Genomic DNA, 14,893 nt, shown 5'->3' with positions numbered 1-14,893 from the left:
TTTACAAGCCTGCTTTAACTAGAACTAACATTATTTAGTTTGGAAATTTTAAAGATGGTATCTTTTTGACCTTGACTTTCTTGCAGTATATTTTTAGATGGACTCTTAAATCACGGTAAAGGTAGGAAGGCAGAGATAGTTACACAGTTTATTAGCCGCAGTCTCAAATAATAGAAGAAACAGACCTTGCAGGGATCCCGTGCCCCTCTGGAAGGTTTCTGCCCTTCAGGAGTACATTGAAGCTTTACTGAAATGCAGGCCTTTGGTTTTCATGTGAACTCCACATTTATTGACATTTTCCAAACGTATCTCTACTCATTTTAATACCCAATGATATGGGAGCAAAAAAAAAAAAAAACACGAGTAAACTGAAAAGGTATAAGAAGAGAAAAGCCTTGAAAGTAATGTGAGGTATAAATTTGGTCAGCACTGACTGAATTAATCATTATTACAAGTAGGAAGGTGTTCATGAAAATTTGAAATTTTTGAGTGTCTTATTTAGCTTTTTGACAGCTTGTTTTCCTGCTAGTCTTAGCGTTTTTCACTTGTTCAGACAATGGAATTGAGCCTTAAAGGTAGTTTTCTAAAGTTGTTTGAAAGCAGCATCTGCAAATGAAATGAGAGGAAGTAAAAAGGTTCTTCATGTACTGTTTTTTGTTTTTAGAAAATACTTGCTTTTTCTTTCCGATCTCTTCTGTTAGATGCATTGTACTGTTATTTTACTTGCCCTTCCACTGCAACTCGGATTCCATTGATTCCGATGCAGGTATTGAGAAGTATATGCTTTCATTTGAAGTCTGGGCATCATTGTCTGACAAGCTTTTATTGCAGAAAACTTTTACTGACTATGTATACACTTTATATACATTTTTTATATATGTTATAGATATTTAAAGGCATGTATTTCAAAGGTAATGCTTTCTATTAGTTGTATGGATATTTTTTGTTTTTTTTAGCCATTAGCTAAAACAGATCAGTTTGTCTCATTTAAGTAAGTGAATATTAAGACAAAAATATATAAATAACTTGAGATTGCTTTAAGGAAGAGTAAATTCAACTAATTTGTCTTGAATTACCAGCAGCTTGTCTTAAGTCTGATAATAGACCTAGTCTTTAGTTGGGGCACAGAGAAGATAGCAACTAGCTGTCATGTAGAGTCACATCTTTTACCTAGTAATGATTTTCTTAAGTGTTTAAAAAATAATCATTTCCCCACCCCCTGTGAAGGTTCTAAGGCCCAGCAGCTTCTGCAAGGACTACAAGCAAGTGATGAAAGCCAGCAACTCCAGGCAGTCATTGAAATGTGTCAACTCCTGGTCATGGGAAATGAGGAGACTCTGGGAGGGTTTCCTGTCAAGAGTGTCGTTCCGGCTTTGGTAAGATCAGTTCTCCCCTTGGCTTACCTCACGTGTTCTCTGTGCGGCCAGTGTAACTTGCTGTGAAAATTAATTATTGTCATTGTGAATTTTAAAACATGACGGAACAAAGAGAGTAGAGTGTGGCTTAGTGCTTTTATTTCATACTTAATAGATATTGTGAATGATTGCTAATGATGAACTGGAAAAATTTTTAGCCATTTCTTGATGAATAGCTGCCCCCCGACCCCCATTTTTTATTCTTAAATGACTAGTTTTTAAATCTTAAATTGTTGCCCCTTCGACTTACTGTGCCGAAGCGGCATGCTTTCTCTTTTAGCCCGTGTTACGTGGGGCAGTAGTGCGCAGCTCACCTGCGGGTTTCTTGGTGCGCCGTGCAGGTCTCCTGTCGGCAGCTGTGTGCGTGGGACCGCCGTCAGGCCACGGCCCACGTGGATCCTTCCAGCGGAAAAGGTGTTTTTGTTAAGCAGGAACAAGAGGAAAAACACCCAAACCAAACATAAACAATGCCCACAATAGAAAATAACTTTTTAAATATTTTAATGATTTTTCAACAAAATTATGAGTTGATATTTAGAATATACTAAAGCTTTTTAATGTGAAACAACAGGAAGAGATAGGCTCTTGAGTATAATATATCTTTTCAGTAGTAGCTTGGAAAGTTTTCTTAGTCCGAGGTTAAAGAAATTGGCTATAATTTAAGTCTGAATAAAATACTAACAAAGACTGACATAAATATCATGAACACATTCATAGCATATTTTACTTTGGAAGTTAAAAATAAATATCATGTAGATTTTTTTACATATCTAATAAACTTGACAAAAATGAAATTATGGTTGGTATGTCAAATTGTCCCATTTGATCACATTATCAAATTACGGAGCAAGCCGAGTGTTAAGGAGAGAGTTGAATGAAGACCAGTCAAATACAAGGTGACGTAGTCCTTTTTTTCTGCCTGTCCTTAGTTGTTGGATGGCTGGGTCTGGCAGGGGCTAATAAAGATTAAAACAATTTTTTTTACATGTTGCCTCTCAGACCTTTGGATAATGAGAGCTTGCTCCACTTTAATGAAGCTTTGCATGTTGATTCCTGGATGTTTCATGAAAGCAGTCTTAGCCTTGTGTACTTCTTTTTTTTACATTTGGCCTATGCTACTTTTCATGCTCAAAGTACAGATTTATTCGATAATTGCCTTGTTACCCAAATTAAACTTTCTTGTTTGTTCATTAAAAAATAGCAACAAAGAGCTAGGTTTACCTTACACTGTCTATTGTTAAAATGCAGTTTTTATTAGTTAAAGAAGCTATTAAGTCTAGGTAGGAATGTTGACACATATTCAAATTAAGTTGCTGGTTTGATTAGATTTAAGTACTTACTAGACTTGCATGGGCCAGCTCATGCTATTAATAGTGACTGTTAACGAGTTGTCCAGATTTATCTTTATCACACTTGAATACTGTGAATATGTATCTGTCAATTATCTATGCACTTGAGTGACTGCAGTCGTTTTAATGGAAGGGAATCAATCTATTTAAAACAATTCTTCTTCCCAAATACCGTCATATAAAGTTCAGTCCACCTCAAGAACTGGACTTGTTATTTTTTTTGTTAACATGACAGTCTCTTTCAGTTTTAGAGTAGGTGTTTTAACTGACTGATTCATTGTAGGTGATTTGAAAAATAGAGTGCTGTTAACCCTGAAATAGTGAGTGTGTGTGTGTGTGTGTGTTTTAACAAAAGGACTTATCCGGACCTCTGGAAATACATATTCATTCTGTAACCAGTACCATTCAGAGCCAAGAAGACACTTATTAAATGATTATTGAATAGAATATCTGATGTCTGTTATTGTAGTTATGCATTTAATTGAAGGGTACTTTATAGTTTAAATTTAGTGCATTTAAGACTTTACATTGAATTAGAAGACAGTGAATGATCTTCTGTTTCCCCAAATAGGAAATTTTTTTGGTAGATTGGCTGCTTCCGGAGAATGGAGTGTATACCCCTAGTAGTTTTGCATTCCCTTCTTTGAAAAATATGGCTTGAATCTGCATAAGGTCTTTTCCACAAGAGAAACTAAAGTAAAAATCAGGTTTTTAGACTTGTTTATGTATTTGTAGAATAGATATATTAATTTAGGTTTTAATTAGTGCATAATTGGTTTCTGATCATGACCAATATTGTTTAAATCCTATACTGCTGTGTATTTAACATCTGAGTTAAATGTTGCTTATCTCAGCTTCAGAGAAGCTTATTCACAAGAGCCATGGTCTTGAACCTGTACTGACAGTTGTTAATTTAACAAATGTCAATTCATTTCTGCTCTGTTCATTTAGGCACTGTTAGGTGCTCAGTGATTTGTTAATGAGCTTCGGAAGAGGGGGTGGATTAGAGGCACTAGAAGGCTGGGTAGTAAGCAGTAGGAGCGCTTTGCTTTTGATGTGGGTCATGGTGTGCTGATTGTCCGGCAGAGTTCCCGGGTTTGCACTCTAGTGTGTGTCACGCCGTCCTACAATCACTTCCTGTGCATGCATCCTGGGTTTTTAACTTGACATGATTTTTCTATGGTAAAAGTTTTTAGTCATATTTTTCCATTTCAGTTGAAGTAGAGGAAGCAATACTTCCTCTAGGTCTTTTCTCTAAGTATATAGATAGCTTCTAATACTCTGTAATAATCTTTTAACAGATAACATTACTGCAGATGGAGCATAATTTTGATATTGTAAGTATGTCCTGCAGTTTTAAAAAACACTCCAGATTGATATTTTGAGGCTGTTGTTGTTGTAGTAAGAAAACATGCCCTTTTGTTTTCTAGATGAACCACGCTTGTCGGGCGCTAACTTACATGATGGAAGCCCTTCCTCGGTCATCTGCTGTGGTCGTAGATGCGATTCCTGTCTTTCTAGAAAAGGTAACCCTGCTCCGCCCAGTTTGTTCAAAAGCGGGAGTGGGGGCTGTCAAGCTGAGGTCTCATGACTTCTGAATTCTAAAGCAGTGCATCACATAGTGAGGCCACATTAAAAGATGCTTTTTAGCATTCATTAAGTAAAATATATTTTTCTGCCAAGAGTTCAGAAATATATTTCAGAGCAGTAGTTTAAAGTTGATGTTAATAAAACATTTATAAAAGCAACCCAGGCTTATAATTTTTAATAATGGCAATTACCACATTAAAATCTTTCAGAGAAGACCTTATTGCACTTGATTAGAATGAATTTTATTATTTCTGGAAAACATCTCAGTGAGGTTATAGCTGCGCGTATACCCTCACTTTACAGCTGAGAAGGCTTGACGCAGACAGTGCCTTGCTCATCAAGGTCATAAAGTGAGTCAGTGGAGAAAGGGAATTGTTTTCATATGTGGTAGGTTGTTTTTTGGGGGGCCATCCTAAGGGTCTTTTTCTTTTTTGATGCATGATAAAATTTGTTTTCTGATAACCTTGGAATATGTAAAAAAAATTAACTGGTTTTAAAAATATGTTATGTAAAACAACCCATTTATCTTAAATATGAAGAATTATAAAGTTATGTAATTAGATATAGTTTATTATCACTATAAAACATTTTTCCTATCTTTAAACAGAGCAAAGTAGTTGGAAGCTATATCGGCAGTACATTATAGCGTAAGCCGGTTTCCCGTGGGGGGTTTCATGTTAGAGCCAATATAGATGGATGGAAATCGAAGAAAACCCGGTGACGATAAGTGACTAGAAAAGAACTTGAGTGATAACCTTAGGTTGCCTGTTTGTATGTTCCCAGCTGCAGGTGATTCAGTGCATTGATGTGGCCGAGCAGGCCTTGACCGCCTTGGAGATGTTATCACGGAGACACAGTAAAGCCATTCTGCAGGCGGTAAGTGCGAGCACCGGAGCACCGTATTCCATTTCAAGTTGGGTTTTACACCCGCAGCTCCGCAATGGCAGTCTCTGCTAGGCACATGGTGTTTCCAAAGTGGCGTGCTAGGCCTCTTAGTAGGCTTTTTAAAATGCTTGTAAAGGGTGTTTGTTTACTTGAACAGTTTTCTGTATTTCAGGGTGGTTTGGCGGACTGCTTGCTGTATCTGGAGTTCTTCAGCATAAACGCCCAAAGAAACGCACTAGCAATCGCAGCCAACTGCTGCCAGAGTATCACGCCGGATGAGTTCCACTTCGTGGCGGACTCCCTCCCATTACTTACCCAAAGGCTAACCCACCAGGTAAAATGGGAAGCTATTTTCTGTGTCATACACATTTTTGTTAGCATTTTTTAAATGTCATTTTTAACTAGGGTTGTACACCCTTCAACTAGATATGTAGATAGGAAATTTTCTGACCTGTCACTTCTCTCGTGTTATCCAGTCTCATGTGTTGTATTAGGTATTTCATAAATCTGGGTGGGTTTACGCATATGAACATTATTATGTTTGATATCTTCAACTGTTTTGACTTTAAGGGATAAATTTGTTATTTTAGCAAAAATGGAGAGTTTACTATGTAATGTGATCAGACTTTCCTTTTGGAAAGGCATTGGATTAGACAGACAAGATTAGGAGGATAAGATTAGGACACGAAACATGTTCCAAATAGAAGTGAAATGGAAAACGTAGACTGCAGCTGTTCGGGGAGAGAAGCAGGAGCAGTTATTTGGGAGACAGACTCAGCGGGCCTTGTGAATGCTGATGAGAAGCAAAGCTTATAGAGGCTGCGGTGGAGGGCAGATCACGAGTGAGGCCTCAACTCAGTGTTGTAGAGAAGTTGGACTTTCTGCAAATATAAATTAAATATTTTAAAGTGTTACTGGTGCAGAGATTTTTTAAAAAGAAGTCTTTTTTACACTACTGTTGTCACAAAGTACACTTAAAATTTTGGGGCCATTAGGTACATAAAATATGTTAAGTAAGGAATTTACATAAAATAGCTAAAATAATAATGATTAGTGAAAATCTCGAGTGTTTTTCTTCTAAGATGATCAAGACACAAGTATTGCCATTCATTTATTTATTTTTAAAAACTAATTAGGCTGAGATAGACTTTATGGAAGCTAGAAGCATGTTCTCTGGTTAGCCGTGACCTCAGTATCTTATTTTGGAAGTAGGCGTGACAACCAGTGAGGTTAAGTAGTTGGCCACTTTTGTTCCACTTCTTCTAGTCAATTAGTGACAGTGAAGGTGTAAGACTTTGTAATACCAGAATTATTCTCATTTTTGCACAAGCAGGTCTAGTTTTCACATCAGAAGCACATTTATTAGGAAAAAACATGGTCTATGAAAACACTGGCTAAGCCATTAACTTGTTCTTTTTGTTCTTATCTGGATTATTTAAAACGTTTTCTCAATGAGGCCACTCTAATAGTATTTCCAGACTATTTTCATAATGAATATAGCAAATCTATACCTAGTTTTTCATATCACTAAACCTCGGGTTCACACATGTATTTAACTATTTTCAAATTTTTAGTGTATGTAGTAAATATTTCTACCAGAGATGCTTTTTAGGAGGATAGGTTTTTAAAAAAAATTATAATAGTTTAGGTATTAAAATGAAGAAGTAAAAAAAGTTATTTTCTGTATATGTGCTGTTATCTATTGGGGCCTTAATGATGGAGAGAGGTTCTACCAGTCTTGATTCTTTCTGCCATGATATCCTGATACTATCGATTACACCTTGCTTAGAAGCCCTTGCTTAGGCGCATTGTATTTTCAAAGCTCACGTTTATTTCAGCCAGACTTGAGGAGTTTGGGGTTAGGAAGAAAATCAGGTTATGATGTATGACAGTGAAAATGTTTTATACTAACAACCTTTATTTTCCTTTATCTAAAAAACAGGACAAAAAGTCAGTAGAAAGCACTTGCCTTTGCTTTGCACGTCTGGTGGACAACTTCCAGCACGAGGAGGTGAGCGTTCAGTCCGTGGGGGTATTCTCATGAGGCTGTTAAATTACTGAATCACAAGATGACAATTTCTTTTTCTTCTGTTTGTGAAGAATTTACTCCAGCAGGTTGCCTCCAAAGATTTGCTTACAAATGTTCAACAGTTACTGGTAGTGACCCCACCAATTTTAAGTTCTGGAATGTTTATAATGGTGGTTCGCATGTTCTCTCTGATGTGTTCCAACTGTCCAACGTTAGCCGTTCAACTTATGAAACAAAGTAAGTGCTATTTGATTATTCTCCTTTAAGCAAGAAAAGTGGTTTAAAAAAAATCTACTTGGGATTGCTGATATCATAGATAGTGGATAATAAAAATATTAATGTGTCATAATTTTGTGTTGGGACAATGCAGTAATGCTTCCTACATACACTTTGAAAGAAAGTGTATAGTATATTACCCTTGCTGATTCTAGGGCTAAAGAAGATGGCTGCCTTCTCTGCAATATCAGTTATGTAATGCTAGGTTTCCTAGCGGTTCATCTGGTTCTGAATGCGTTCCCTCTCTCAAGATGTTGGAACTTACACAGATGAATGTTTCAGATCTTTGCTGCTGTAGTATTTCTGAGCCCTTCCAAACCTACCCAGTGTTCAGGAAATAAAGTTTTATTGCCCTGCTATTGCAATTTACTGTTATTTTTTAAACCTTAGATTTTACAAGTTAATGTCTGAAGACAATAGAATTCAAATAATATGTTATGATTGTTGCTAGTAGAGTATTGATCACTTTCGTATGAAGCACCTATAATTGTGTGTAAATTCATATCCATAATTCTGATCTCTGAGGCTATTACCTTGGGAGCTGGGGATGATATTCACTAATAAAATAGCCTTTGATCCATCCCACTACTTCAGATAGAATATTGAGTAGTATAATTTATTACTATATTATTAAATTAGTAATTTATTAACTAAGTATAAGCTAAACTCCCTTTTTAAGGGGAACTCAGCTTTATTTTCAGTTGCATTACTTGTGAGTTAGTGTATTGGCACAGAATTTTTAAGAAAAATAATGTTGCTGAGATGGTTTAGTGATAAGATTCCTCTTAAATCATAGAGTCATCCCCAAATTTGGTATTCCAGGAACACACTGTTTCTTGTGCCATGAAATAGGTGCTCTGCCTAGATAAGTTTGGGAAAGGTCTAAATAGTACCTTTTTGTGTGGTCAGAATACACTTTGCTTATTGAAATTCCTAGGAGCCCTTTGAATTTTTTGAGGTTTGAGTACAGATTAGCTTTTGTTACTTTATGGCACAGCATTTCCCTAAATACTGGTTTGGGAAATAGCTGCCTAACTGTTGTTTTTGGATATTTTTTCTTTTAATACGATGAATATTTTCATCTCTTTTGCATACTCCAGGAAGTTTGCCACACATACTTTATACAGAGGTACGAGGCATACTTTCTTTCTACAACGGTAATACAATGGAAACATGAAACTCTTCTCTTTACATTTCGTTGTCATCCTTTGATCGTTTTAAAAAATTTAATGGCCCTGGCCAGTGTGGTTGGAGAGTTGTTTCATAAGCCAAAATGTCATGGGTTCGATTCCAGGTCAGGGCACGTGCAGGGTTGCTGTTGGGTCCCTGGTCGGGGTGTGTGCAGAGAGGGTTCTCTCCCTCTCTCTGCCCCACTTACCCTCTCTCTTTAAAAAAGAAAAAAGAATTAATGAATCTTTATGTACCATTGCCATGTATTCACATTTCTTTGTAAAGTTGCCAAAACTACTTTTTCAAGAAATTTTTTTAACATTTACTATTTGTGAATTGTCTATGGGGCAGAGATGTAACTATCCATGCCTCTGCCCAAATCAACGGTGAATACGTTCCTTGATAACTAGCAAAATATTTCAATGAAATGTTTATATGTATTTTTTCATATGCATACTGTATATGCAATCCCCCCCACCAACAGAGTCAGCCCTGTCTTAAGGTTGTAGCTGTTAGAGCGAGGCCGAGAGCTTCGACTCCCACTTGCAGGACATCAGACTGGTTCACGCGAAGTCTTCCGTACACTGATGTCTTCTGGGAATGGGAACTTAGGATAGATGATATTTTAATGATTTTGTCTTTAGATGACATGCTTAATGTTTTCTGTAAGAAACTGCCTTTCCTGGTCACAAAATACAGTAATATTCAGATGTGCTTTTATTTTAGATTTTATTTATGAAATTTTAGGGAGAGGGGAAGGGAGGAAGTAAGAGAGGGAGGGAAACATTGATGGGTCGCCTCTCGCACGCCCCTACCCCAGGGACTTGGCCCACAACCCAGTCATGTGCCCTGACTGGGAATCCAACCAACGTCCTTGTGATTTGCAGGACGATGCCCAATCCACTGACACCAGTCAGGGCAAGGTTCAGATGCATTTCATTGCTTTATCTTATTGGCCACACATTTTCAGTATAATTAAATTGACGAATATATGAATAGACTTGAATTGAGGGTTAAAATGCACTTTTTTGTACAAAGCACTGCTGCTCAAGGAAAATAATAAAAGATTCCTGAAGTCTCTGGTTGGATTTGTGATTAGATGTCCAGCTAGAAGATAAGGTCTGAAACTGAAATCCTCGGGAAAAGATCATTATAATTTTTATACGTTTTTTCTTAGGTGTTTATTATTACAACCCATCTGGATTTTTTTACTTTTTAATTTCAGTAGTATATTGCTGAAGAAGAAACAGTGCTGATTGTTTTTTCCCCCCTAGGGAGTAACTGTCTTTTATAGTGGGTGGTCTTATCTAGTGAACAAAATAAAATAGAAACAGACTTACAGGACAGACCTGCGGCTGTCAGGGGGTGGGGGGCTGGGGGGCTGGGTGAAATAGGTAAAGGGAATAAGGCAAAGAGAAACAACAACAAAGTCATAGACACAGACAACAGCATGGCGATTACTGGAGGGAAAGGGGGAGGGGGAGGTAAGAGAAGGGAAGGGGGACAGATCGTGATGGAGACTAGGCTTTGGGTGGTGAACACACAGTGCAACACACAGAGGATGCATCACAGAATTTTACATTTGAAGCCTTTATAATTTTATTAACCAATGTAACCCTGACAGATTTAGTTTAAAAAATTTAAAAATGAAGTAGGTAATATACCTAGTTTCACAGGCTTTTGTTTCTTTGTGTTGGTTTTACAGACATTGCAGAAACGCTCCATTTCCTCCTGTGTGGTGCCTCCAATGGAAGCTGTCAGGAACAGATTGATCTTGTTCCACGCAGCCCTCAAGAACTGTATGAACTGACATCTCTGATTTGGTAAAGATCAAGCTAATAACTGTTTTATAAGAGGGTGTTTTACTTTAGAGACCTGACAGTTACTAATATATTGGGAAGCTACATATTAAAATAATGGCACTTTTTTTTTCTAGTGAACTTATGCCGTGCTTACCAAAAGAAGGCATTTTTGCTGTTGATACCATGCTAAAGAAGGGAAATGCTCAGAACACAGATGGTGCGATATGGCAGTGGCGTGATGACCGCGGCCTTTGGCATCCCTATAACAGGATTGACAGCCGGATCATTGAGGTAGTAGTTTCCTCGTACCGTTTAAATGAGCTTTATTTGGTGGAGAGTGGGTGTAGGGCTGGCCTGGGGAGGGTGGATATGTGTACTTAAATGTGCTCAATTTTGAATTAACTCAAGATTCTCTCATTTTGTCTCCTGAGAACAAGGTCCTCATTTCTGTTCAGGTCAGAAAACATGATGTTCTAGTCCTGCTTCTGCTGCTAACTACCTGATTGACTTGGAGCAAGTAATTTCAGTTCTTTGTTCCATAGTTTCCTCCTTTCTGAAAGGAAACATTGGAGGAGTTAGGCCATATGTTTTTAGAAGTCCCTTCTATCTTATGTCCAAAAGAAATTTCTCAAAAGCAAAGAGTTACATAAAAACAGCTGTTTCTCAATATTTTTAAGAGCAAAAATGGGGAAACAAATAGCCATCTCTAGGTGAATTATTAAGTAAATTGTGATACATACATAGGCTCCTATAATCCATTAATGGGATAAATTTTTATGGCATATAATGGAATGATAAATGAAAACAATATTCAAAATTATGTAACTCTTGGGAACTCAGCAAAATAGGAGGGGGATAATATATAGGAAGGAAATACACCAAGATAATTACAGTGGTTTTTTTTTGGGGGGGGGGTTATGTGTATTTTTATTCTTATTTTCATACTTCTATATTAAGTTTGCACTGAAATGTTTAAAAAATTTGTCCTAGTTCAGGAAGCGTTGGTAACTGCATTATTGGAAATGCCATACTGCATGTATTGCTAATATATGATATCTTTAGTATCAATATATTTTCTAATTTCAAACTGTGATATTTGAATTTTTAGAACATTACGCTTAAACAGACATTCTTCTTTAAAGATGTCTTCCCCCAGTTAGTTTCTAAAAAAGAATTTTTGAAAAACTTCGAAACCACTGACTTGTACAAAGTTAAGAAAATATCTAAATTCAGAGCCAGCTTTTAGGAGGAGGTTAACTAGGACTTGTCTTTTATGCATTGTTAGCCTTAGTGTATAAGCAGGTCATGTTCTCTAACTAAATATTCTTTTTTTTAGCATTTTTTCGATAATTGCATTTTCACTATTAACTTTTTGTCTTGTCTTTACTAAGAGTTTTATCTTCTATTCAATCTAGGAATTCCATAGTTTGGACTCTTATATGAATGAGTACTTTGTCACTTCTTTAGGATGTATAAAGTCAAGCAGACAGTGTGAATCAGACTGTCCCATTCTGCAGATGTGCTGTGTGGTGCCTGCATCCCCTAGGGGTTAGGGGTGCTCTCTTACTTCCAGCTGTGCTCCTTACAGTCTTAGCACGTCCTCTAAGTGTCGTGTTTTCTTTGTTCACCTAAGGATAATGTTATAGGATTCTTTTGTTTAAAGGAGGGTTTTGGTGGGCTGCTAAGAATTTGTGATGTAAATAACTTTATAACCTAGAATTCGATACTGAGATTTGTGGATAATAAGTTTTTTTTCTATCAGCAATATCTTAAGAGCTGGTGTCTTCTTCATGTCAGGACTGGATCTTTCATCGAGATTTTCCCGTTTTATGTCTCGGGGGACCTGATAGAGCCTGTGGTGTATATTTGTGCTTAATTGAGAATGATTTGTTTAATGAATGAGTTTTGTCATGTCTGCACTATTAAATATTCCGTATTCTGTTACTTTACCATTTAAAACCTGATGAAATAAATATGTAAGTTAGCATTTATGGAGGTTCCCCTGCTGTGTCTTAAGTTACTAAATTTCTCCATGGTTATATTCAAGGTTTCTCTCTCTTTGCTCTCAGGCAGCCCATCAGGTCGGTGAGGATGAGATAAGCTTGTCCACTCTGGGACGAGTTTATACTATTGATTTTAATTCTATGCAGCAAATCAATGAGGACACGGGAACAGCACGTGCCATTCAGAGAAAACCTAACCCCTTAGCCAATACTAACACTAGTAAGTGCTTTTTGAATTAAAAGTAGTAGTATATTGTCATGTGAATAATATTTGCAATAATAATTTTTTCATTGAATGTCTTTATTAAACGTAATTAATTTGTTGTTTTTATCATGGATTTTGCTTGACAAATGAGTCAGTATTTCTTAACCAGTATCTTTCCTGTGATCTTTCTACATACGTGATTAGCAGTGTCTTGTGCTCTAATCAGAATTGGCCCATGCAGGGTTTTTTTTTTTTAAATATGACTCTAGTATTCCTATTCTACCTTTAGACCCCCCCCCATCTGATTAGTTTTTTCCAATCTTTTATACATTTCCACCAAAATTCTCTTCTTAACTAATGAAGAATAATGACTGATTTTTTTTTTTTTTTCAGATGTCTGACAGTTATTTCTCTCGGGATTTAGTTCATTACCTTTGAAGCTCTAGCTTAGAGTGCAGGGGTCAGCAAACTTTTTCTGAAAAGGGCCAGATAGTAACTATTTTAAGCTTTGCAGGCTATGCAGTCCCTGTATTTATTTAACACTGCTAGTAGCTCTAAAACAGCATATACGGTATGTAAACAAATGGCTGTTTGTGTTTCAGTAAAATTTTATTTACTGAAATATATGATGGGCCACATAGGGCCTGTGGACCAATCTTAGCCAGCCTCTGGTCTGGAGCTTACTTTTCATCAGTCACCTTTTATCTCTAAGGAAAATGACAGATCATCTTGTTTTTCCATAGCTTCTAACTAAATACTTGTCCACTTCTTGAACTCTTGTTTATTTCTTACTGGTGGCTTAGCTGGTTAATACTGAAATATCCGCAGTATTTTGTTGAGCACAGGTTAGTACAATGACAGGCACAGTGTTGTGGCTTGTTCTGGTGGGCTGGCTGGGATGGTGAGTAGTTTTCTAGCTGGCTGAATTTTGTCTTCATGATCCCTGTGGTATCTTTATAGATCCCAGGTGATCACATTAGATAAGTTGCTTTGTTTTATAATTAAATATGTTTCAGCATTTCAAAAGTTACATTCGCTTGAGTGCTTTAGATTGCTTGTTTCTGAAATCTGTAACTTTAGTGTCCTGCATGTTTTATGACAGGTGGATACTCAGAGTTAAAGAAGGACGATGCTCGAGCACAGCTAATGAAAGAGGACCCGGAGCTGGCTAAGTCTTTCATTAAGACGCTGTTTGGGGTTCTTTATGAAGTGTATAGCTCCTCGGCGGGGCCTGCGGTCAGACATAAGTGCCTTAGAGCGGTTCTTAGGATAATTTATTTTGCTGATGCCGAACTTCTGAAGGACGTCCTGAAAAACCATGCTGTTTCAAGGTGTGTTCATGAAAATAGTGAAAACATTTGAGAAATTCAATTACCTGCAAGTAATTTCAGAAATCTTTAAAAATAATGTGTAATATAGAAAATAAACGTAAAACAATTGCTTTAGAGTATCTTGAGCCCTCTGTTGTCTTTCTAATACACCTTTGATAAATAATAGAAACAAAAGTTGAGCTTTTAAGAAGAGCTTTTGTTTTAGTAGACTGGTTCCATAATTAAAATATTTCGCTCTCAAATTTAAAGTGGTATGGCCAAAATAATTAATCAAATTCAGACAAATATTTTATATACAAATGCTTTCCTTTTTAGTCACATTGCTTCCATGCTATCAAGCCAAGACCTGAAGATAGTAGTTGGAGCCCTTCAGATGGCAGAAATCTTAATGCAGAAGTTACCTGATATTTTTAGTGTTTACTTCAGAAGAGAAGGTAATGTCATTCATGATTAATCTTGGAGTCTAAATAGTATTTCAGTGGAAGTATAGTTTTAATGACAGTTACATTGTTACTCTTTATATAAGGTATTTGCAAGCTTATAGCTCAAGTATGGTACATATATAGTGGGTCTTTTATAAATCTATTAATAAAGGTTGTGTGAGATTCACTGTCAGTTGGTGAACACTTAGTAAGTTTCAGTGATTTAAATGTTATGAGCCAGAAGCAATCATTGATTTTCTTTTTATATTAATAATTTACAGCTGCCCAAAAAGATTTCTTGAGGTCATTTTCTTTTTCAATGAATCCTATTAGTAGATCAGAACAGTTGAAACAGGATTATTTTATAATTCATTGTGTAGATAATGGAATATTTTAAGGCTTGGAATCTTCTGAAT

At 36.5% G+C, this 14,893-nt stretch overlaps 1 protein-coding gene across 1 annotated transcript in view; it reads left to right on the top strand.

Moving 5' to 3' along the window:
- Positions 1 to 14,893, top strand: part of TRIP12 (thyroid hormone receptor interactor 12) — a 125,042-nt gene that overhangs the window by 76,314 nt on the left and 33,835 nt on the right. The window contains exons 10-21 of the mRNA XM_090284905.1: positions 1,228 to 1,376; positions 4,066 to 4,101; positions 4,195 to 4,290; positions 5,138 to 5,230; positions 5,412 to 5,573; positions 7,182 to 7,250; positions 7,340 to 7,505; positions 10,420 to 10,537; positions 10,651 to 10,807; positions 12,586 to 12,739; positions 13,827 to 14,055; positions 14,371 to 14,489. Coding sequence (XP_090141031.1) covers positions 1,228 to 1,376; positions 4,066 to 4,101; positions 4,195 to 4,290; positions 5,138 to 5,230; positions 5,412 to 5,573; positions 7,182 to 7,250; positions 7,340 to 7,505; positions 10,420 to 10,537; positions 10,651 to 10,807; positions 12,586 to 12,739; positions 13,827 to 14,055; positions 14,371 to 14,489 — 1,548 coding nt within the window. The remainder of the gene's footprint in view (positions 1 to 1,227; positions 1,377 to 4,065; positions 4,102 to 4,194; positions 4,291 to 5,137; positions 5,231 to 5,411; positions 5,574 to 7,181; positions 7,251 to 7,339; positions 7,506 to 10,419; positions 10,538 to 10,650; positions 10,808 to 12,585; positions 12,740 to 13,826; positions 14,056 to 14,370; positions 14,490 to 14,893) is intronic.

This window comes from Furipterus horrens, unplaced genomic scaffold (assembly GCF_987537825.1).
Source record: "Furipterus horrens unplaced genomic scaffold, mFurHor1.1.pri manual_scaffold_1, whole genome shotgun sequence".
Classification (NCBI taxonomy): domain Eukaryota; kingdom Metazoa; phylum Chordata; class Mammalia; order Chiroptera; family Furipteridae; genus Furipterus; species Furipterus horrens.
This window is presented reverse-complemented; position numbering and strand designations above follow the sequence as displayed.